This window comes from Saimiri boliviensis, chromosome 4 (genome assembly GCF_048565385.1).
Source record: "Saimiri boliviensis isolate mSaiBol1 chromosome 4, mSaiBol1.pri, whole genome shotgun sequence".
Lineage (NCBI taxonomy): Eukaryota > Metazoa > Chordata > Mammalia > Primates > Cebidae > Saimiri > Saimiri boliviensis.
Genome location: NC_133452.1, coordinates 116,199,432 through 116,224,343, shown reverse-complemented (window position 1 = coordinate 116,224,343; position 24,912 = coordinate 116,199,432). Strand labels below are relative to the sequence as shown.

The window sequence follows — 24,912 nt, the reverse complement described above, 5'->3', positions numbered from 1 at the left end:
GTTAATCTGCCCCAGAATATTGACTGAAATTTTATAATTGCTTCGAGATGAAACTTAAAAAAATGTCTAATTTAAAATAATCATCAAAAGGTATTTAGCAACCATTATTTTTGATGGAAAAAGGTGAAACACTGTGTGTGCATTTCTAAGAAGTATTCTTTAATCTATAAACAATTTAAATCTCTACTCTGAAAACAAAACCTATCATGGAAAACTAAATCTTCTAAGGAAACAACCAGGATGCTGAGCAAGGATGGAAAATCTGGTCCTAGTAACCAAATATAATATAAGGAGGTTTAATTAACTGAATACTGAAAATATCCATGAATTATTTCCTAGTGGGCATGACTAACACTGAAGTTTAGAGGAGGAAGCAGTTCTGTTGGTTCAACAGCCAAATAGACTCTGATGGGAAATAAACCCATCAGTTTATTTGTATATGCTGGGCATGGCAGGGTCAACATACCTGACATGGCCTGGGTAAGAGGCCATAGTATTACTGAATGGTTCAAACTAAGCCACTCTAGTCCAACCCAGAGAATACAGCAGAGCATGGTGAAGAAGGTACTTATGTCCTATTCCCCAATCCTAGTGAATACTGGGGAAATGATTTTTAAAATGATGCTCTTTAGGGATTCACTAATGAAGCTATTACATCACTTGCTAGTTTCACATGGAAGCTGTTAGTTTCTGCCTGGGAATCTTCAGAGTTTTCTAAAGATCTTTTTTTTAATCAAACAGTGTGGCAGGGAAGGATGGTAGTTGAGTGAGGTCTTGTAACTTGGAGGGCCTGAATTCAAATCCTTGCTCTGCCATCTGCTATTAAAGTGACTCAGGGAAGTACTTTCACTGTTCTGTGCCTTGGTTTACACAAATGTAAAATGGAGATAGTTATTATATTATATGGTTATTGTAAATCTTAAATGAACTAATATATGTAAAACAAACAGAACAGTACCTGTTCTGTTTATGCTTAACCTTTGTTAAGCATAATCATCAAAAAAGAGAATTCTTATTCACCAATATGATTCTAAATAACTTCATCCTGATATTCTAAAGGATGTTATCATTCATTTTTCATCTTCCTTTTGATATTATTCACTCATTCAAAAACTCTTTATGGGCCAATTGCTGGTTTTCAGTACTGGTAACACATTACTGAATGTGGTCTCTGCCCTCTGGCAACTCCAGGTTTAATTAGAAGAGCAGATATGGCTACAGCCATGCCACAGAGATGTTAAGATGTAAGTATAAAGGATGTAAGTACAGAGCTTTGGGAGCACAGGAGCTGGAGAAGCAAATGCTGTCTGACTAGAATGAGTAAGGACTTTGGAGACACTGAAATCTGAGAGGGGCTTTGAAGCATTCATGTAGAGTAAGGGAGAGTTGTGAGGCCAAGTATTGGGCTAGAGCAGCAATGATGGGTGACAAGGCTGTGAGCTTGTGCCCAGGACTCTGCACTCTACCCTGTGGCAGGCAACCACGACTCCAGATTCTAATCAAAAGTCAATTTTAGGAAAATTCCTCTGCCAGTAGTACAGAAACCGCCTGAGTTGGAGAGACCAGCCAAGTGGCGGCTGCACTAGGTGGTCCAGGTAAGAGCAGACACACGGGCCCCACTGGGGTGTTCAGCACAGGTACAGAGAATGCCAGAGAAGGTCACCAGCGTAGGCCTGGACCCTGGGACAAAGAAGCAGCTTACATCAGAACCTGGAAGGCATTTTACTCCTTCACCTAAGACAAAAAAGAGAAGGAGCAAGATTGGGGTGGTCCAACTCTCACCCCATGGTCAGGCAGTTCTCCCCTGACCCTCTGCCTCTTCTGCAGAGCTATGGGTTCTTCCTGGACATTTTCTGTAGGCCCTCTTACCATCAAGTCCTGGGCTTAAGTACTTAACACGTACTCTCGCCTCTGTAAAAGTTTTTATCCTTCTTACTCCTTCAAAGGGGCTTCTAACAGTGCTGATGGTTTCTGCATGCAAAATCCTGCAGTCAAATACTACCTTACATTGGCTTTGAACCATGGTGTAGCCTGAAGATCTATGTTCAGGCCAAAACTGACATGGATGTGGTAGGGGCTGGAGGAGGAGCCACTCAAGGCACCTGCCTGCAAGACGATCCACATTTCCTCACTTCTCCTCAGGGTCAATCTCTTTGGATGCCTTTCTATATTTAAAACAAACTGTGGGTAAAACACACCTTCCTAAGGTACAAAGGCAATACCTGAGATACAATTTCAGCTTGTGTTTCCATAAGCCAGCCATGATCTTTGTAATCCTGTGTTCCTTCCTGCAAAAGTTGATGGGGAAGCACAGGAAGACACTGGCCAGGGACAAGCCTTCTGAGCAGGGATCAAATCACCCATGCTTCTCCAGCCCTGCTGTCGGCTTACCTCTGGTCACCTACTTGTCAAAAGATCTAACTCCACACCACTTTTAAATTATTATTATGTAATTTATTATTTATTAGTTTCTAGGACAGTGCTTTGAGCCTATACAAGCACTTTTTTAAGGTTTCATGGCCTGGTACAATTTCAATGTTTATAAATGTTTTATGAATACTTGAAATAAAGGTATATTCTGTGTCTATTGAGTATGGTGTTTTATATACAATTATTAAATCAAATGTATTATATATTCCATTTTCTACAGCCTTTTGTCTACTTAAATCTGTCAGATTGAGATAAGTGTGTTACACATGTCTACTATGATTATGGTTTTGTCAAATTTTCCATTTTTATCTATGTCTGCCTTTATTTTTTGGACCCATTGATATCTCATACACAATGGCTGAGGAATGCTATACTTTTGTGGTATACATAGTTTCCATTAATACAAAATGTTCATCTTCTTCTTATTCAGTATTTTTTGTCTTGACTTCCACTTTGTTCAACATGAACATGAACACTCTTGCTCTTCTGTTGTTTGTCCTTCCTTAGGATACTGTGGTTCATCTCTTTATTGTCCAACACCATCACATTTTTAGGTGTCTTTTACATCAGACACAGCTTTGCTGCTCTGTTTTATTTAGAAAAAATTGATTTTTTTCACACTTACTGTGGTTATCATGTTTGGTTTTATCTCAGGTTTATTATATACTCTTTTTTTGCTTTTTTCCTTTCTTCTTTTTGAATTTATTTTGGTTTCTCTTCTACCTCTAATTGGTGAAAAGGTTTTGTTTTATATGTATTCTACTATGGTTTCCTTTGAAATTCCTTATTTAAAACATTTTTAACTATTTAAGGCGCTTTTAAGAAACGGATGTTTCTTTCTCTTATCATCATGAATTAAGGCCTCTGCCTCCCCCACCTTTCTGAATGAGACTACATCTGCAGTGGGCACTTACTCCCCGTTTCCGATTCTCTCCCTCACCAGTGGACATTGAAATATACCAACATTTTTATTTGAAACTTAATTTTCATGTTGTTTCTCCTATTTCCAGATTCTAACAAATGGCTTTAAACTTCACAATCACATTAGTTACCATCCACTTTTAATTGTAGAACTTACCAGTTTTGTTGCTTATTTCTTTATCTGGCACGGCAACCTCCCTATTTTTTAGTTCCTTATTCTAATTTACTTTGGCTAAAGCACTTTTCTTAAGTGACTTTTTTTGAGAAAAATATCTGAAATGTCTCTTTCGCCCTCACATAGACATAATGATTTCATGGGGTATAAAATTCTAGGATCCATTTCTTTTCTTCAGAACTCTAAATACCTTTCTCTACTATTCTGTATCATTTAGTATTATAGAAAAAAAAATGATGCTAGTCTGATTTTTCTCTCCCTCATAGAGACACAGTTTCCCATAGACCCCCTCTGAATACCCTTGGGATTGTTTTGTTTATTATTAAATCCTGGCACAGTTGTTCTAAATTTGCAATTCATTCATTCATGCATTCATTCAACAAAAATATACATACCAGACCAAGTGCTGGGGACTGGGGAGAAGTTGGTAAGCAAAATCAGTCATGACCTGCATCTTAGAGACATTATAGCCCAGGTACAGTCTTGTCGGGGAGGTGGAGTACTACAAGGTGGTGAGTGCTATGAAGAAGGGTGCGGGTGCCACGTGAGGAAATATGACCCTCCGGGCTGGACCAAGGATGATTAAGCTGACCAAGGATGATTAGGGAATCTGAAGGATGGAGTGGGAAAGGCAGGTGGCGGGAGGAACAAGCCTTCCAGGCAGAGACAAGTACATGAGATGGCGGGATTGTGAGGTGGGACGGCGAGCCACAGAAGCTGAGTGCACAGGCAACGCAAGGAAAATGACCTGAGGGAGGCTCCGGGTGGGGACACCCAACCATGCAGGACCTGTGAGGCCATGGAAAAATGAAGTGCAAGGGGAGTCGAGACATGTTTTAAGCTGGAGCCTAACAGGCCAGAGAGCATATTACTGGGGATAAGAAAAGAAGCTTGCAGCTAGTTAGGAGGTTACTGCTGGCCCAGGTAAGATGACAGGGGCATGGGGGTAGAGGAGAGAATGCGGCAGAGGAGGTAGAGAGAGACGACAGTGGTAAACCAAACTGACTGTGAAGTTTTCACAGGGCAGCCGCATACCTGTGCATTCTAAGAACTAAGAGTAGTGGTGGCAGTGACGGTAGGCTTAACAGCAGCTATGTTTTAGGAAACATTTACAGTGAACTAGGCCTTGTTCTAGGTGCTCTGTCTGTATTAACCTGCTTAATCCTCACAGTGACCCCACTAGGTACATATTATTACTACCATAATTTGCAAATGAAGAAACTAAGGCACAGAAAGGCTAAGTAACTTGCCTAAAAGCTCACTCCTAGGAAGCAGCAGAGTCCAAATTCAAACCCGGCAATGGAACCACTCTCAAAACTCAAGTATTACAGGAAATTGTATCCTGTTTCTGATTTTTAGAGACAGGGTTTCACTCTGTCAACCAGGCTGGAGTGCAGTGGCACAATCTCAGCTCACTGCCACCTTTGCCTCCTGGGTTCAAACAATTCTCCTGCCTCAGCCTCCCAAGTAGCTGGGATCACAGGTGCATGCCACCATGCCCAGGCAATTTTTACATTTTTAGTATAGATGGGGTTTCACCATGTTGGCCAGGCTGGAGCTCTCAAACGCCTGGCCTCAAATGATTCTCCTGCCTTGGCCTTCCCAAGTGCTGGGATTACAGATGTGAGCCGCCGCAACCAGCCCTGTTTCATTCTTGATATTTCACATCCATTTATTTTCTAATTCTGAAACTCTTACTGAACATGCTGGATTTATAGGTCAAGTCTCCTTTTTTCCACCAACATCCCTATTTCTTTGTACTTGTGCTCCTAGTTTGGAAGAATCCCTGGAGCTGGGCTTTGGGATGCTCTTCTCTGCACTGCAACCCTTACAGTAGTATCACGGACCTCCAGAGCCCCATTGCCGTCACCCTCTCACATGAGGTTATTCCTGCAGTCGTGCCTTTTATTTACAGGAATCCCTGTCTGTTCTCCGATGACTCTTTCCTCATAGCTGCTGCCTCTTGTCTTACGATGCCACATCTTTAAAATTTGAGAATGAACTCTAGAATTTTTACAAGCTCTCTCTTGATTCCTATACTAACTGTTTCAGTGGGAACTCCTGTGTCTTGGTTTACATTTTTAAAATTATCTACTCATATTTGCAAACAGAAGTCAAGGTTGAACAGCACTGATGGCTTGTATTGGTCTTCACAGCAACTGTGAGAGGCTTTATTTTAGGCATACCTGTGGCCACTTTGAGCAGTTTCCACAGAAAAGCCAGGAAGGAGTTACTCAGGGAAACTGAACACTTCAGAGCAGGCTTCACCGGTGGGCTGTGCTAGAGCTTTCCCCTCCATGTTAATGGGCGGAAACTGCCCAGAAGTCAGGCAGCACTGGGAGCCTAACACAGAACCCCCACCTGACATGGCGGTATTCCCTGCCAAGCGAGGAAGCTGTTTAGGGGTTTGTTGGCATGTGTCTGAGGCATGGTCCCTTTCAGTCCACTGGATCTCTGCACTTTGAGAACAGGGGTTTCCGGGGGCTCCCATGAGGACACCATTGTCTTACTTCTCATATGTCCCCCTTTTCTGTCTGACCTGAGTACTAATTGACTTTTCCCTCCATCCAAACCTAGCCTCACATTTCTCCCAGAAGCTTCACTCTACATGTCCTTTTCTGTTTTCCAGCACAGTTTTAGATATTTTCCTCATTTCTAATCTTGTTGATCTTTTTAATGGATGGAGGAATATAGAAATGGTTAAAACTTGTTATAGTTAATTATAAAAAGCTCATCTTCTGCTCCCATCCCTCAACTACTCTGGATAAATGAAGGTTTGCTATTCTTTCTCTAGCAGCAGAGTAAAGCTTAAGAACTCAAACTATAAAACTCTTAGAAGACAATGAGGAAAGCTTCTTGAGACTGGATTTGGCAGTGACTTCTTAGATATGACGCCGAAAGCACAGACAATAAAAGATCCAGTAGATAAACTAGACTTCTTCCAAAACCAGAGCATTTGTGCATGAAAGGACAGTATCAGCAGAGTAGAAAAGGTAACCCACAGAATGGGAAAGATATTTGTAAACAGCATATCTGATAAAGGATTAATACCCAGGATATAAAGTATTTCTACAACTCAGCAACAATAAACCAAACAACCCAACTGAAAAATGGGCAAAGTCCAGTATGAATGACAAAAAAGAGGAGAAAGAGGAAGAATGCATGCCACAGAGGAAAGGCCATCTGCGAACAAGGAGAGGCCCCGGGGAGCTCACAGGCCGACGCCTTGACCTTGGACCTCCAGCCTCCACAACTGGGACAAAATCCATTTCTGTTGGTGAAGCCAAATAAATAAATAAAAATTTTCAAGAACCGTATATAGGACTTGAATAGATATTTCTCTAAGAAGGCAGTACGAATGGCCAAGAAGCACTCAAAAAGATGCTCAACATCACTAATCATTAGGGAAATGCAAATCAAAACCCTAATGAGAGACTACTCCATCCCCCTTAGGGTGGCTATTATTAAAGAAATGAATACAACAAAACAGAAGCGAATAAGCGTTGGGGATATGGAGAATCTGGAACCCTCCTGCATCGTTGCGGAGAATGTAAAATGGTGTAGCTGCTGTGGAAAATAGTATGGTGATTCTTCAAAAAATTTAAACTAAAAACTGCGTGTGATCCAAGAGTCCTACTTCTGGGTAGACATCCAAAAGAATCAAAAGCAGGGACTGGAACAGTTATCTGTGCAACCATGTTTATAGCAATATTATTTACAGTAGCCAAAAGGTGGAAACATCCCAAATGTCCATTGCAGTATAAATGGATAAACAAAATGTGGTGTATATGTAACAATGGAATATTAGTAGCCTTAAAAAAGAATGAAATTCTGACACATGCTATGATGTGAATGAACTTTAAAGATATTATGCTAAAGGAAATAAGCATAAAGAAGGACAAACACATGATTCCACTTACATGAGGTTCCTAGAATAGTCTAATTCATAGAGACAGAAAATAGAATTGTGGTAACCAGGGGCTGAGGGGTGAGTCAGGAGTTATTGTTCAGTGAGCATAGAATTTTGGTTCAATGATGAAAAAGGTGAGGCACTGGACAGTGGTTACGGCTGCACAACAATGTGAATGAACTGAATACCCCTCAACTGTCCACTTCAAAATGGTTAAAATGGTAAATTTTATGTTATGTTTATTTCATCACAACAAAAAATAGATTAAACTTGCACTCCCAGTGAATACAGGCAATCTTTTTTATTTATATTGTTGCTGGTATTTTTCAGTTCTTATGATTAAAAAATTCCTATCCTATACTCAAATTCTCTTCCTGCTTGAGCAATGGAAGAAGTATTTTCTATGGAAGTAACTCCATTGAGCGTTCCCAAACTCTGTAATGAAGTTATCCTACCTGAGATGGATGCAGAGGATGGCCTGAGAAAGGACTGTACCACTGGGGGACAGTAATGAGCCACAGGAAGGAAATCGGAGTCGCTGATCGGATCACTTTCGCTGGCTGCACTTCAGAATCATCTCAAAACTTAAAAGAGAAAGAGACTCGCAACCACACAAATACCAGGCCTCACTCTCAGAAAGTATATGGTCTCATTGCTCTGTGGTAGAGCCTAGGTGTGGGTGATTTTCAAAGCCCCTTATTCTGATGCGCAGCCACGGGGAGACCCGCTGAATTAGACCCTCCTCAGAGAGCTCTGGAGCACAACTTGGCATCTTTACACCTCACCATTCAGAAATAAAGGCATGTTGTCTCAGAAGCGAGAAGAAGATTTAACTTTTAATTTTGATAATCCTTACACTAGAAAAGGAAAACATGTTAAAATTCATGAATTCAGCAAACATTTGCTCAGGCTATTACCATCAGGGACTGTGCCCGGCCTGGAGATGCAGGGAGATGGGAGCGCCCTTCTAGTGTCCTCCCGGGCTAGCGAGGCGGTCAGGGGCAGGGACGACACTAGCATGGGCGCCACCTTGTGGAAAAATTCATAAATGCATAAGCCCAGGATTCTAGGGGGAAACATGGAAAGGGGCATCTACACGTGGTGGAAAATTAGGAAAAACTTCCCAGAAAAAGCGATTCCTGCCTAATCAGTGAGTCTAGAAGTGTGACTGGAAATTAGCTAGGCACTCATGAGAAGAAAAGTGACATTCCACATCCTAGGCTGGAGGGCGGTGCGTGCCACTCTTGGTTTAATCAGGCACACTGGCTTAGGGCAATGCCAAGTTCATGGCAGTTGGCCTGAGGGTTTTAAAATTGAGGTGAACTAATGTACAGAGTTTTCGGGGTCAGGGTGATTACAGCTGCTCAGGGTGCCCAGGAAGAATGCCTACAGGCCTTAACTTCTGAAGCCAGGGCAGAAAAATGTGTGGTAGTCACAGCAACCAGCCTGCATGCCAAAGAGAGAAGTGGCCTGCACCCCGGACCCCACATAAGCGATGCAGGGCAACAACCCTTAGTCCTAATTATTTATATGAGTAAAATAAATAATACTTCTTTACTACATTCTAGATGAAAACTATTACCTACAGATGCTCTCCTAGGGACTCTTAGGAAAGCAGAGATGGTGAAAAAGGACATTTTCCCCCTTGTGACTTGATGAGAATGCATGAGAATCATTCTTTTAACTCCTTCCCCATGTGCCATGAGGAATTTGCATAATGAATACTTGTCTTGTGGTCTACACAGACTCACTCACCCACAGGGGCTAGTGGCACTCACGTGGCACCAAATGCCTTGCAAATCTCAATGTTACAAATGGCATTTTCTTCTGAAAGCTCAACTGCTGTTTGTTTAGTTTTTCAGCTGGGAAATTATAACAATGAACACTTATCTTCTCCTAAACGACTGTTTAATGATCTTTTTTGGTTTTAATTTTCTCCTGTTGATCATTCTCTTTTGTGGGTATTTAATCTAAAGCAAGGGCTAGAGTTTATCTCAGCATGCCATCCTGCATGCTGAGCCAATTCATTGAATGGTAATGAGCACAGGTCCACCAGCCAGAAGAGAAACCAAGTTCATCATGAGCCCGCAATGGAGTTTCTATGTTCTTAAGTACTACTGTTAGGAGTGATCTCACATAGCTACACACGGGTGCAGATTCAAATATTCGCAGAGAAGCAGGAATTTTTACATGTATTCATCTTACTTCAATCTCAACACAACCCAGAAAGCAGGTGATATGATCCCTAATCTACAGGTATTGGGAAGAAACAGATTTTCCCCTAGATCTTCAGGCTGCACAGCCTGTATGTGTCAGAGCAGGAGCCGAGGGTGAGTGATTCTCCCGCCCTACAGCTACCTGCATGGACCTTATGATAATCAAACAAAACATTGACCTAATTCATCAAAATAAAAGTGTGAGCCAGCTGAACCCAAAGCCACAGTCTTGTTTCTTGGTTAAGAGTAACATTTACCAAGGGTCTACAATGTTCTACTCATGGGTGCTTTGCATGTGATACCTGATTTTGTGAAAAAAAATTCACTTTCCCTGCTCTGCAGATGAAGAGAGCAAGAAACTGTTTCGCAAACTCAGAGGACAAGAACTCAGTGACTTGGCTGTAGGTGAGTGAGCTGGAGACCATCTCTGTAGACACACTGACCTGACTCTGAATCCCAGACAACTCACTTAGCATGCCTAGGCCTCGGGCTCCTTATATGTAAGTGGGGATAATAAAACTAGCATGTCCCTTGCACAGCTGAGTGAGGATTAATGAAGAGAAAACACAGAATGCCTCCGAACGCCTGATGCCTGGTAAATGCTCAGCAAACAATATATAATTATTGAGTCTGCTGGACATCCTCATATAAAAGAAAACTTCAGGTTTTCAAAATTTTTACTCCTGGAATGAAGGTTTTATTCCATTGAAACCTTGAGGGAAACTCCAATATGTAAATGCAATGCTGCTAGAATTGAAGCGGACCGAGGCCTGGAAACCCCTATCCTCAATTCTCCTTCACCTCCACCCGATCTGACCCCATTGCCAGCTGCTCCAGAGCAAGCACCCTGAGTATGAGCATGCAGATGCACAGGTACTCCCTGCCTCACACACCCACCTCTGCCCTGCACAGCCCTGGCCCAGCACATGCAGACAGGATCAGACACGGCACTGTGGCCATCAAGTGCCTATGAGTCTCTACACTGCACCATGTTCTAGAAATAGATTAAAAACCGAGCAGCAGGCTGCCTACTGCCCCAACACTCTGCCACCTGTCCCTGTGGTTCTATAAGTTTTTGGGACAGAATTACTACCCCCTGGCAGCTGCAGTCCTCTCCTGGTGACAATCACACTGTACCAACCTAAGGACAAAGTCCCCAAGCTGGTCCCTAGACCCTGCACTAAAAGGCCCCATACGACACATCAAGTCACTCTACTGAGAACGTTCCGTAACTTTCTATTTCTCATAGAAAACATTCACATGCGGAAAACAGCGCACTTAAACCACAAATGACTGCAAAGTGGCAAGAAGGTAATCTCCATTTTCTTGCAGTATTTATATTCCTGAAGCAAAGTAAAACGTCATTAATTTTGACTGCTCGTTTGGCTTTGACGATCGTCTGACCTGGGCTGGGCTGAAGTTGATCACAGCATTATCTACCGAGAAAGGATCCGCCAAGTAAATTAACCCAGGCAAAACTCCTTGTTGACAAACATCGAGATGAAGGAGACCAGGAATAACCGTCATTCCCAAGTCCCTGCAGAAGCCCATAGGAAGCAAGCTTCAGCAACCTGCCCAGAGTGATCCCTCAGCCCCCTCCAGTTTCACGGTCATCATTTGTATAATTTTTTTTTTTTTTTTTTTTTTTTTTTGAGACGGAGTTTCGCTCTTGTTACCCAGGCTGGAGTGCAATGGCGCGATCTCGGCTCACCGCAACCTCCGCCTCCTGGGTTCAGGCAATTCTCCTGCCTCAGCCTCCTGAGTAGCTGGGATTACAGGCACGCGCCACCACACCCAGCTAGTTTTTTGTATTTTTTAGTAGAGACGGGGTTTCACCATGTTGACCAGGATGGTCTCGATCTCTTGACCTCGTGATCCACCCGCCTCGGCCTCCCAAAGTGCTGGGATTACAGGCTTGAGCCACCGCGCCCGGCCTCATTTGTATAATTTTTTAAAGGTGTTCCTGGTGAACCTGCAGTGGGGAGAGCTGCTCTGGGACAGTGCAGTCACTCGGCCCCACTCGCAAGCTGGGGCTGTGGTAAAACTGGGACTGGGATTGGACAAGGAGTGAGGGCAGGATAGTCCAGCCTCTGCCTACAGGGAGCATGCATTCTGGCCAGGCTGGGAGTTGGGGTGGCAGAGCCTCAACAATCACAGTGAGAGGTGTATGAACACTCTGGCCAGGTGCACAGGTGTGGGAGGCTGAGAGTTCAGCACGTTATAATAATGTGGGAGGGGCTATCTTAATCTCAGCATCAGCAAAGCCTTCCCCGAGAAGGTGGCCTTTAAGCTGAGATATGAAGGATGAGGAGGGCTGAACGAGGAAAGAGCACTTCCAGGCAGGGTCATCAGTGCAGGTCCCAAAGGGACAGGTAGGATGTGCTGGCGAAGTGATCTCTGCCCACAAAGATTGAGTAGATGGGAACAAGGATGGTAAGGTAGGCAGGGGTGGGGTGGGCGGGAGCTGGCAGGTGACAGTGGCAAGGAATTGTTTATTCCAAGAGCATGAGTGGCCTCTGAAGAGCTGTGAGCAAGGGACTGCCAGGAATCCGGTCTGCATTCCTGGAAGAATCCTCCTGCTTTGAGGGAGAAGGGACATGGGAGAGAGGAGGCATGGATGCAGGAGGCCCGGGAGGGCGTGATCACCGTCTTCCTCATTTCCAGCCTCTACACCCTCCTCCGGGACCACACACCCACAGCGAATTCTGAGCTTGGAAACTTCAGTCAGGCAATGTGATTTTTTTCCCCCTCATATGTAGACTCCTATTTTTACACAACTGGCATTCTGGTTAATGGAATGTTTTAATTACCCAACCTCACCATATTTTCTGCACATAAATTATAACTCAAAGGATATACAAATTATACCAATTAAAACCAAACTTAAATTTAATACATCATTTATCACCATACCATACAACAGAAAAAGGTGTTAAAAAGATCTAAATGTCTGCGATTTATGAGTATAATCTGAAAAGACTGTTAAAATTTTCTAAGTCTCCAATGGCTGTGGTTTTTAAGACCTCCTCTCACCTCCCACTGCCCTACGGACTCACGACCCAGATGGCTGCCTGAGCCTCCAGCCCCAGCCCTTCTCTCCCATTCATCCTGCATCTGCCAACATGTGGTTCTCAAACTGTATTTCTAATCACACCAGTCCCCTACGTGAAAAACTTGACTCTCCAACGTCCACAGATATGAAGAAAATCTTCTCATCTTAGCAATCGGTCCTCACCATCTGACCACAGATGCCCTTCCCAAGAGCGACCTTCCCAAGGGTTTTCTTATTCCAAAAACACACCTCGCCCACGAACCCTCCCTGCCCTGACATGGGCCTAGCATCGAAGGTGCCTCTCAGACACTGCCTCTTCCCAAGGCCTTTCCCAAAACTCCCCCAGTGGCAGTGGTTTTCTCTTTAAATGTAATCCCCAAACATTCCATTTATACCCATTTTCGATCCCACGACACATCAGCTATGCTCTTGTTGTAGCCATTCTATCTCTGCCAGACACAAAATTCCTTGAGGCCAGGGGCTGCTATGTTCAGTGTGTGTGGAATTCAGCCAAATGTCACTTCTCCCTCTATTAACATTCGGCAGACAGTCAGTTCCAACAACTGGCCCCTCCACCTTCCCAGCCCTTGGCTTCCTTCCTTATCTCACCCTTTATCTGGGAGTCAGACATGACTCTGTCTAGGTGAACCTGTTCATCTAAGGTCCTGATCGCCCCTCATTTCCTGTCCTTTGAGACTTTTAACACTTACTACTTAAAACTTCAATTTCTCCTCCTCCACCATTAAAGAAAGAAGGAAAAGCTGTTCTACCCCTTGAAACTGCGGTCATCTCTCTTCCCTACTCATCTGCTGCCGCATTTCTTGAAGGAGTTATCTCCTGGCCCTCCTGCCTCCTAGTCATGCTCTCCACCCCCATTCTCTACCGACTCACCACAAAGGTCAGGGCCTTTTAAGCCTCCACTGAACAGAAACTACCAACTGGAGAGCCGGTGACAGGCCACAGGCGAGGAGGAGCTGGCTGCCGAAAGAAGACAAGCATACCAGGTGCACCACCTTCCACCACCTCAGTCCTTCGAATCAGAACCTGTCAAAATCACACAACCCTCAAGTTGGAGGGGACCTCAGCAGTCACCGCACCCTTCCTCTTCCTAACCCACACCTCGTGGCACCCACCTTCACCACATCCTCTCAAATCCCTGTCCTGCCAAGACAGAACCTCCCCAAACCTTCCCCAGATCAAATCTTTCCCTCCCTGCTCCATTAGAAACCTAACTTTTTTTTTTTTTCCAAACAGGCTCCCTCTGTCGCCCAGGCTGGAATGCAGTGACACAATCTCGGCTCACTGCAACCTCCACCTCCCAGGTTAAGGTGATTCTCCTGCCTCAGCCTCCTGAGTAGCTGGGATTACAGGTGTTCACCACTATGCCCAGCTAATTTTTGTCTTTTAGTAGAGAAATAATTTCACCATGTTAGCCAGTCTGGTCTTGAACTCCTAACCTCAGGTGATTGGCCCACCCCAGCCTCCCAAAGTGCTGGGATTACAGGCATAAGCCACTGCACCAGGCCAGAAACCTAACTTGGCTTGGATCATTCTGCTCTGGCTCTTGTTCTCCCAAACTCACCAAGGGTCCTCCTCTTCCCACACCCAACAACGAATGCATTGTTCATCCACCACTTCTTTCCCATGAACTCGCCACCGCCCACCCTAACCCCCTCTTGCTGAGCCTTGTCTCTTTCCCTGGTTCCTCCCCTGCAGTCACTTTAAATGCCTGCCCTGAGGATGCCATTCTAGGCTGCCACAGAGTCTCCCTGTGGGAGCTCATCCATTCCCAGGGCTTTGACTCACCCTGGCCCACAGGACTGCAGGACAGAAAACTAAACCTTCCTAGACTTTGCCTGTATGAGGAAAAGGCTCAGAAGCCTGGCATGCTCCCAGCCTGCTCCTTCCACCTGGACCCGCTGGCCTGTGTGCCACTTCATTTGGCTGCTCCTGATTTGTATTCTTTAGAACATTAATTACTTCATAATTTGTATAAGTATAGCCCTCTTCTGAGTTCTTGAGTCATTCTAACAAATTAGCAAGCCTGAGGGGATCGTGAGGATTGCAGGAAACACCCAATGCAGTCAGCTGGTCAGAAGTGCGGGTGGCCTGGGGCTCCCCAGTGCATGGGGGCGTGTGAAGTAAGGGCAGTCTTGTTGGAGACTGTGCCCTCTAACGTGTGGGGTCTGCACCAACTCCAGGTGATGTCACAATGTAATTGCAGTACACCTGGTTGTGTTTTTAGCAGCATGAAGTACCTGCTGTGTGCCAGCAACTCAACTGGGAACTGCATACACTGACATTAGTACCATGTCTTAACCACCACATCCTACAGTCAAGAGTAAGGCACGTGCCAATGTTGAAAATTCCTAAAAAATAGCTGTTTGAGTTCTAAACTTGAAGAAATCTACACCTCCTGGTGTGGCTGAAGATTGCTTTAAGCTCAATTGTTTCAAGCAGTGGTTCTTACTGACACCTTCCTGGAAGTGGCTGAAGAGAGTCTGTCACTTGAAATTAACTGCCTCCCTTCAAAATAGAGCTAAAACTTTGTGTGGACTTCCTCACTTTCGGCCAGTCCTCAAATGCCTGAGGTGTAGGAATTGAATTCTGAGGCACGCAACAGGAACCTCCCAGGGTCTCGCTGGCTTGGCAGGGCTATGTGACCACTGGTCAGCTGTGAAGCCAACTGCATGCCACCAGTGTTATCTTTCCATCTTGTAGGCGGGCACATTAATTTTTTAAAGCAGTAATCATTACACAGTTTTAAACAAATGTCCTCCTACGGAACAAAAACAATCTTAATCCTGCCATTACGGTTGTAAATGTAAGATTATTTCAGAACAATGTTTCATGTCATCTGAGAGCAAAATTTCACCATCAAGCAAGTTCAACATGGCAATAAAATGATAGTCTAAGAACTACTAGAATGACGTGAAACATTACAGTTTCAATGTCTGATACTGAAATGAGTTTTCAGTGATGGGCTATGTGATGACCTCAAAGAAATACAAATAAGACAGGCTCTGGGGGGGCTTCCACTGAATATGCCCAAACCCACAAATGTTCCATTTGGTCTCTTTAATTTCATTTCTCTTAATCTGCTTTGCAAATGCAAGACAGACCCAGACTCCAATATGGTCCTCTCACTTGACTATCACAGAGTCATTTTCAAAGTAGAGCTCAGACTGTCCCGGCCACAGCAGGGATGTGCCCCTCTCCTCCCCCTCTAGAGATGGGGTGTGTGTGTGTGTGTGTGTGTGTGTGTGTGTACATACATGTAACTTGGAAATGAGGTAGCAAGCACCAATTGAACATGAAGGCCTAAAAGATCTTTTCTCTCTTTCCAGAGAACAAATGAATTGTATGTGGAATCTAAACAAAGCCATCAATTTTCAAGTTAGATTTAGAACAAACTGCCTCAAAAATGGAATCATTATCCTATCAAGCAAATCACTCACACTTTAAGACTTCCAAAAATATCAATAATTTACTGAAAGCTAAAATGCAAAGCAAGTGAAAAAAATTATTTAGTGTGACAAAAGTTGCATTCTTAGAGACAGACACTTCATTCTTGTTTTAAAACAAGGATAATGAATACAGAGCAAGAAAATCATTCATATTTTATTACAATGGGTATGTTTTTAATATGGTTTGAAAATATACTGAAATGCTTAGAAAAGTCCAAACATTGGTCTTGTCATGGAAAAAAAAATTCCCACAGAATTTGGCAGTCCAGGCTAGGTCAGCCCTAATGCACAAACACATACATCTTTAATTTTAGAAATATCAATGTGACGCCAATTCTGGGGGAGCCAATGCAAATATTCAACAGGTCTATTGGATACCTGTTCATCTACGTAAAGTTCCTACATTAAAATCCAGGAAGAGTTACCCAGGTTACCCTAACCTTGTATGATGCATGCAAGAAAATGGGCAGACATCTCACATGTAAGGAGACATGTGCTGAAACAAGGCTCTGGGGAAGATCAGGAGCAAAAGTCTGTCTGCAGATGCTTGGGCAGTCACAATCCTCACTTAGCAGACCAGCTTGGGCTCTTACTTGAGTGTCCCAAGGTGGGAGGCCAGGAAAGGACAGCTATACTGGAGGGCCCTCGTGGTTGTATCCTGCAACTGCCTCACTTTATACAAAAGAAAACTACGTCCCACAGAAGTGAAAGGACTTTCCCTAATGTGGTCTAAATTTTCTGCTCAAAGGTACACTTCTAGTAAGCAAGAAGCCTGACTTTTAAAAGATACGCTATTCCCTATGTTTTCAGGGTCACGGACTCTTCGAGTGGGTCAAGGGCAGGTCTCTTTCGAGAGTCCTCGGGACTGTCCAAGATGGCTCTGCAGCCTCTCCGTCTGCCTCCAGGTATAGACCTAGGCTGAGATGCCAGCTTAGCTCTGGAGCTGCCAGAACTGAAGACCAAAGCATACAGCTGGAGACAGGGAGGGATGGAGAGGTCAGCAGGGCCCTGAGCAGTGGCCTGGTGCTCTGGAGATATGTGTTAAATGTTGAGTAAAAATTTCCTGTTTGTTTTCTCCCATGATGCAACATGGCAAGACCCACCACACAGACATCCGTGAGTGCTCTGCCCCTCAGATGACTCCTGGTATTCTTGGTATTCTGGCTCCCTCAGATTTATAGTATTGTCAGAATAAAAGTGATGAATCCAGTTCAGAACAGAGCCTCCATCCCATCAGAATTCTGAGCACAGAGATCCTGACTACGGTTGGGAAATATGCACAGAAGAGGGGGCAAGCAGAGGCTGGCAGCCCGACAGAGCTGTGCTTCAGCGCCCAAGATTGATGAGATCCATTTTGGAGGCTTTCTGCCTTCATCTTTTAGAGTATAGATGTCACTGAATTTTTTTTTTTTTTTGCCTCTAAGCCTCATGTTTCAAAGTCCATCCTTCCACAGTTATCATAGGCAACATTTTCTATAACCCACAGAAAATGAGTCACTTTATGATAAAGTAGCATTTTAGAATGTGTGGTCTACTGCAGGGCTAATTCAATTCAGCTGGTTGTTCAGGGCATAAAAAACTTTAAGACAGTTATACTCAAAGTTAACAAATGCTTGAAATACCAGAAATCCAACTTTATATTTTAGATATTAAATATATTGATAAAGCACTAAATGTATCAATAAGCATTAAAATGACTTGTCAATTTTTATATCATTATTAAATGTATAAATAAACATGACATATTTTAATATATTGGTCTTCTAGAGAAGGGAGCCAAAAGGTTCTAGCAAACAGAACCCTGGAAGGCAGGAGCCAGGTTTAGCTCTTACCATGGAATCCCCAATGGCCAACCCAGTGGCTGCCACATAGATGCTTGTGGGATAAAAAGACAGGTGACAAAATGGAACAGCATGAGCATTTTCTAATCACCTTCGAAATCAATTTCCACTAGATCTAACCAAAGAGCCTGTTTTGAAGATGTAAGTATTTCATCTCCTGAATATGATATGATCTAGGATTTTACCCAAATTTGTCTTTTAAAGCTTTCTTCATCCAGTACACCATCATAAACAGGAGCATCCTAAGAACAGTCCAGCAGGAACAAATGTCACACCCACACTCCTCACCTGCCATGTCGATAGCAAAAGGCCTGTCTGCTCTCCAGCCGGTGTACCAGCCGACGACTTTGCCGTTTTCTACCAGCGGACGCTCGTAGCGCCGCCCACCAACCAGGCCCACAGGCCAGACAGAGACCTTGCGAGTGGTTCGCATCTGTGAAAAGGGAAAAGACACGTGTTTTAAGTTTCCTTAGGAAAAAGACAGAGGAAATGAATGTGCTCTACTTAGAAGAAGTGGGGCTGACGGTGGTGTAGATTTCAAAAACTGAAGGTTTCCAAACAGAATCCTTCTGCTGCTAGACCGGGGCCCCCATCTGGTTGCTCAGTGCCTTGATTTCCATTCCGTCATGAATTGGGCTGGTGGCTCAAGGTTTAGGACAAATAAAATGGGTGTTAATATCTGGACATGACATAACTGAAGCTGAGTTGCAACTATCAGATATTTTCTATTTGTTTCAAAGTTGAAGCTTTAAACAATACTTCTATCTTCTGAGGTGAGAAAGTTTAATTCCCCTTTACGAAACTTCCTTACTTAGGAGGAACAAAATCTTCACTCAGAGAGGCCACAGGATTGTCCTTTCTCTGACTTTTCTATTACTATACATACACAGAAATCTTGGCTGGGGACATTAATAATGGGATTCAGATACAGAACTGAACCTGGCTTCTTCCAGAGTGATAAAAAGAAACACATATCCTAAATATCTGCCTGCTTTCAAGGGCAATTGGGCCAAACTAGAGACCACTGGAATCACTTGTCCTTGTTACATGTAGTGGCATCCTGGTTAAACATGATCTTCAACTGAGAGTTACTAGCTGGATTTCTTGAAGGCGAAAGAGATGCCCACAAAAAAGCTTGCTGATATTAGGCAGTACTGTCAGAGAATATCGCTACCACCACCTTTTTCCAGGGCTCGTGTTGAACAGCCCAAAAGGCATCTTAGCACAAACTAGAAAAAGGTGCCCCTTTCTTGGGCACACATACCCCATGCTGGAGATGGACTTAAGCTCCATGCACCGTCACAGCTGGGTGTGCCTTGGACGAGGTATAACCTGTACAACTGGGTAGTCTTGTTGAGATAATTATAATGAAGTGGTCTTGTTGTTGAGGTAACTATAATTTCAACAGCAATGCTTTACCGTTTATTTGCTATAGAACTGAACTGAGTCATGATCAGTTAAGTGGTGGTTAAATAATAATCATGAACCAAGGAATTTTCTATGAAAGAAAAATGATATACTTGGGAAACAGTTTCAAATACAATAGAAATGAAAGTCAGGTTATTAAAGACTAAAAATAATTAGAACCTCCCATTAGCCAAGCTTCCTGGTTTTACTTATTATTATCCTACCTTGTTCCAAAGAGGATTTAAGAGTATGAAGCATTCCAGGTAATGAGGGTCTCACTGCACTGGTTTCCTTCAAATCTGAAGTTACTGTTTTTTATAGTCTCTATCATTTTTTCAATAAATGAACCGCAACTATCTTATGCTAGCTCTAACTTCTATGATTTTTTTTAACAAGCTGAGGTACAAGTGAGTGCAGAAAAGTGTTAACAAGCCTGAGACTGTTACCTTTAGAAAGGTCTGCATGCAAGGCTGGCCCTTGGCTGGTGTCCAAGAATGTGGCTTTTGAAACATTTCCGCACTTATAAGGTTATTTTGTCTGTCTGGGACACTGAACAACTGCTTTCCTTTTGGGAATATGAAATTTTGGTGGGCAAGGAATGTCTGCCTATATGACAAACCCCCAACGAAACCCCTGAACTCTTGAGTCTTAAATGGGGTTACCTGGGTATAATCATTGTACAATTCTGACAGTTATCACTACTGGAGAGGAGGTGTGCTCTGTGTGGTCTCAGAGGGATGGAGGGAACACAGAAAACCTGTACATGGATTCCCCAGACCCTACCTGATGTTGTTTTCCCTTACTGATCCACCCGTGTATCCTTCTATGTCACTGGAATAAGTCTTAGCCCTAAGTACGACTATAGGCTGAGGGCTACGGGTCCTAGTCAACCACCAAAAGGGGTGGTCTGGGATCCCTGAAATACTAACATAAAATAAAATGTACTTTCAAACTTTTAAAAAATTTTACTTTAAGTTCTAGGCTACATGTGCAGATCTTGCAGGATTGTTATATAGGTATACATGTACCATGGTAGTGGTTTGCTGCATATATCATCCCATCATCTATATTAGTTATTTCTCCTAATATTATCCCTCCCCACCCCCTGCTATCCCTCCCCTAGCCACCCAACCCCCAACAGACCCCAGTGTGTGATGTTCCCGTCCATGTGTTCTCATTGTTCAACACCCACTTATGAGAACAAGCATTGTTTGGTTTTCTGTTCTTGTGTCAGTTTGCTGAGAATGATGGTTTCCAGATTCATCCATGTCCCTGCAAAGGACATAAACTCATCCTTTTTAATGGCTGTGTAGTATTCCATGGTGTATATGTGCCACATTTTCTCTGTACAGTCTATCTTTGATGGGCATTTTGGTTGGTTCCACATCTTTGCTATTGTAAATGGTGCCACAATGAACATACATGTGCATGTGTCTTTATAACAGATGAATTTATAATCCTTTGGGTATATACTCAGTAATGGGATCACTGGGTCAAATGGTATTTCTATTTTTAGATCCTTGAGGAATCACCACACTGCCTTCCACAGTGGGTGAACTAATTTACACTCCCAACAACAGTGTAAAAGCATTCCTATTTCTCCACATCCTCTCCAGCATCTGTTGTATCCAGATTTTTTTATGACTGCCATTCTAACTGGCATGAGGTGGTATCTCAATGTGGTTTTGATTTGCATTTCTGTAACAACCAGTGATGATGAGCATTTTTTCATATGTTTTTTGGCCTCATATATGTCTTCTTTTGAAAAGTGTCTGTTCCTATCTTTCGCCCACTTTTTGATGGGGTTGCTTTCTTTTTCTTGTATATTTGTTTTAGTGCTTATAGATTTTGGATATTAGTCCTTTGTCAGATGGGTAGATTGCAAATATTTTTTCCCATTCTGTTGGTTGCCAGTTCACTCTAATAACTTTCTTTTGCTGTGTAGAAGCACTTAAGTTTAATTAGATCCCATCTGTCTATTTTGGCTTTTGTTGCCAATGTTTTTGGTGTTTTAGTCATGAAGCCCTTGCCTATGTCTATGTCCTGAATGGTTTTGCCTAGGTTTTTTTCTAGGGTTTTTATGGTGTTAGGTCTTATGTTTAAATCTTTAATCCATCTGGAGTTAATTTTTCTATAAGCTATAAGGAAGGGGTCCAGTTTCTGCCTTCTGCACATGGCTAGCCAGTTCCCCAACACCATTTATTAAACAGGGATTCCTTTCCCCATTGTTTATTTTTGTCAGGTTTGTCAAAGATCAGGTGGTTGTAGATCAGTGGCATTGCCTCTGAGGCCTCTGTTCTGTTCCATTGGTCTATATTTCTATTTTGGTACTAGTACCATACTTTTTTGATTACTGTAGCCTTGTAGTATAACTTGAAGTCAGATAGTGTGATGCCTCCAGCGTTGTTCTTTTTGCTTAGGATGGTCTTGGCTATGTGGGTTTTTTGATTTCATATGATGTTTTAGGTGGGATTTTCCAGTTCTGTGAAGAAGGTCAATGGTAGTTTGACGGGAATAGTATTGAATCTATAAATTACTTTGGGCAGTATGGCCATTTTCACAGTCTTGATTCTTCCTAACTATGAGCATGTTTCTTCCTAACCAGTCCATGAGCATGGAATGTTTTTCCATCTGTTTGTGTCCTCTCTTAAGTGTAAAATTAGACACCTTTTGACATATATATATAGCCATGAAGCCATCACTACAATGAATATAATTAACATACCCAGCACTCTCAAAAGTTTCCTTTTACCCTTTTTTAACCCATTCTTCCAGTCCCTTTTTATATCACCCATTGCCAGGGAACCCCAATCTCCTTTCTGTAACTATACATTAGTTTGAATCTTCTAGAAGCTTGTATGAATCTAATAATTTAGCACATGGAGTGTATGTGAATGTGTGTGTGTGTGTGTAAATATAGCTTCTTTCATTTGGCATAGTCAAAAGAGATTCATCTACTTGTACACTAAATAGTTCAATCCTTTATTTGGCTGGATGGTATTCTGTTTTGTGGTTCATACCACAGTTTACACATTCACCTGCTAAAGGACAGCTGGATTGTTTCAAGCTTTTGGCTATTAGAGATAAAGCTGCTGTAAACTAAATATGTGTTTACAAGTCTATGTGAATTTCTTTATCTTTTCTTAAGAAAATACCTATAGGAATAGAATGAGTGGATCATGTACTACGTGTATGTTTTACTTTTTCAGAAACTGCCAGATTATTTTCCAAAGTGCTTCTGCCATTTTACATTCCCATCAGCATATGAGACGTCGAGTTCTTCCACATCCTCACCAACACTTGGTATGGTCAATCTTCAATTTCAGTAATTCTAATAGTTATTGTTAATAGTGGCATCCCATTATGGTTTTAATTTGCATTATTTTAATGACTAATGTGCTTATTGCCATCTGAAACTCTTCCTAACCAAAAAGTTCAAATCATCTGCCCATTCAAAAAAAAAAAGTTATTTTCTTACTACTGAATTTTGAGAGTTATTTATATATTCTGCATACAAATCTTTTATTAGATATGATTTATAAATATTTTCTCCCAGTCTGTGGCTCCGCTTTTCATTCTTATAAGTGTCTTTTGAAAAGAAGTTTTCATCTTGATGAAGTCCAATTCATCTATTTCTGATTTTATGAATCATGCTTTTGATGTTCTATTTAAAATATTATTGTGGCCAGGCATGGTAGCTCATGCCTGTAATCCCGGCACACTTTGGGAGGTTGAGGCGGGCAGATCACTTGAGGTCAGGAGTTCGAGACCAGCCTTGCCAAAGTGGTAAAACTCTGTCTTTACTAAAAATACAAAAATTAGCTGGCATGGTGGTGAACGCCTATAATGCCAGCTACTCAGGAGGCTGAGGCATGAGAATCACTTGAACCAGGGAAGTGGAGTTTGCAGTGAGCCAGGATCATGCCACTGCACTCCAGCCTAAGCAACAGACTGAGACCTTGTCTCAAAAGAAAAAAAAAAAATATATATATATATATATATATATTTGCCTAATCCAAGGTTACAAGGGTTTTCTCTTCCTTTCTGTAAGTACTATAGTTTCAGGTCATATATTTAGATTATGATCCATTTTCAGTTAATTTTTATATATGGTATGAGGAACTGATTGAAGTTTTCTTTTTTGTATATGGATAACTAATTGTTCCTGGAACAACTGAGCTGCCATTACAACTTTTTCAAAAGTCAGCTATGCATATATTTATGGATTTATTTCTGGATGCTCTAATTTGGTTCATTGGTCTCTTTGGTGATCTTAATACTAATGCCACAATATCTTGATTTACTATAGCTTTATAATAACTCTTATAATCAGATAGTATCAGTACTCCAACTTTATCCTTCATTTTCAAAGTTGTTTTGACTATTATAGATCCTTTTCATTTCCACATGAATTTCAGAGTCTGTCAATTTTGGCAAATTCTGAGATTGCATTGAGGCTATATATTAATTTGGTGACATCTTGACAATATTGGATTTTCTAACTCATAAACATGATCTCTCTATATTTATTTAGGTCTTTAATTTCTCTCAGCAATGTTTTGGTGATTTAATTTTTGAATCAATATTAACATTTAATGCTTTTGTATCCTAGGACTTATCCATAGGTGGAACAAAAACTCATGAAATTTACTAAAACTTTCACAAAAATATAGTCCTCCCACCTCCCCAATTCACTCCAACTTCAGGCTCCTCTTCCCTGACATACTAAGAAAATAAAAATACTTCAACTTTTCGGCCTTAAATGTTAAACATGGCAAACACAGAGAAACCAAGTTAAACCTAATACATACTTAGAAAAAATTAACAGAATAGCTTTGTATATAAGGCAATAAAAATAGTACTGTGGGTTTTTAGAGTAAGATAATCTTCTTAAAATGGCTATGATTTTTCAGCTCCTAAACTACTTTTGCCCAGAAAACTAAATATTCAAATCTCTGAAAAACTGGTGGGCAAACCCCATTTCATACCTCTGTGCTCTCTTAAGAATGTATAAGGTTGTGCCCTGCATACAGCAGGTGTGAAGCAACTCCTGGCAAATATTTAAGTACTAACTGGTCATATAAATGTGGGCCCAATTAGCCAGGCATGGTGGTGTGTGCCTGTAGTTCCAGCTACTTGGAAAGCTGAGGTGAGAGGTGAGCCCAGGAAGTAGAGATTACAGTAAGATTTGATTACACCACTGCACTCTGGCCTGGGCAATGAAGCAAGACCCTGACTCAAAAAAATAAAAATAAGAAAGAATAAGAAACAAATAGAAGTAAAAAATAAATGTGGGCCCACATGTAACAAGTAATCAGTATCTGTCTATGCTGTGCAAGAGACATGCTCATAATCAAAGAGGAAGACAGTCAATAAAAGAATAGAAGGCAAAAGACATTTTTAAGAAAGGAAAAGATAAATTGCCATTAAAAGGAGTTAAAAAGAATGAACTATAACTGTGGGACCACTAGAACAATTAAATATGGCCATGGA

The 24,912-nt window shown here is 42.1% G+C and overlaps 1 protein-coding gene across 2 annotated transcripts in view; it reads right to left on the bottom strand.

The window, feature by feature from the left end:
• The window catches only part of B3GAT2 (beta-1,3-glucuronyltransferase 2), an 87,266-nt gene that overhangs the window by 26,377 nt on the left and 35,977 nt on the right, over positions 1-24,912 (bottom strand). For both annotated transcript variants that reach the window (XM_003926336.3, XM_074398111.1), the window contains exon 2: positions 18,301-18,445. In XM_003926336.3, coding sequence (XP_003926385.1) covers positions 18,301-18,445 — 145 coding nt within the window. The remainder of the gene's footprint in view (positions 1-18,300; positions 18,446-24,912) is intronic.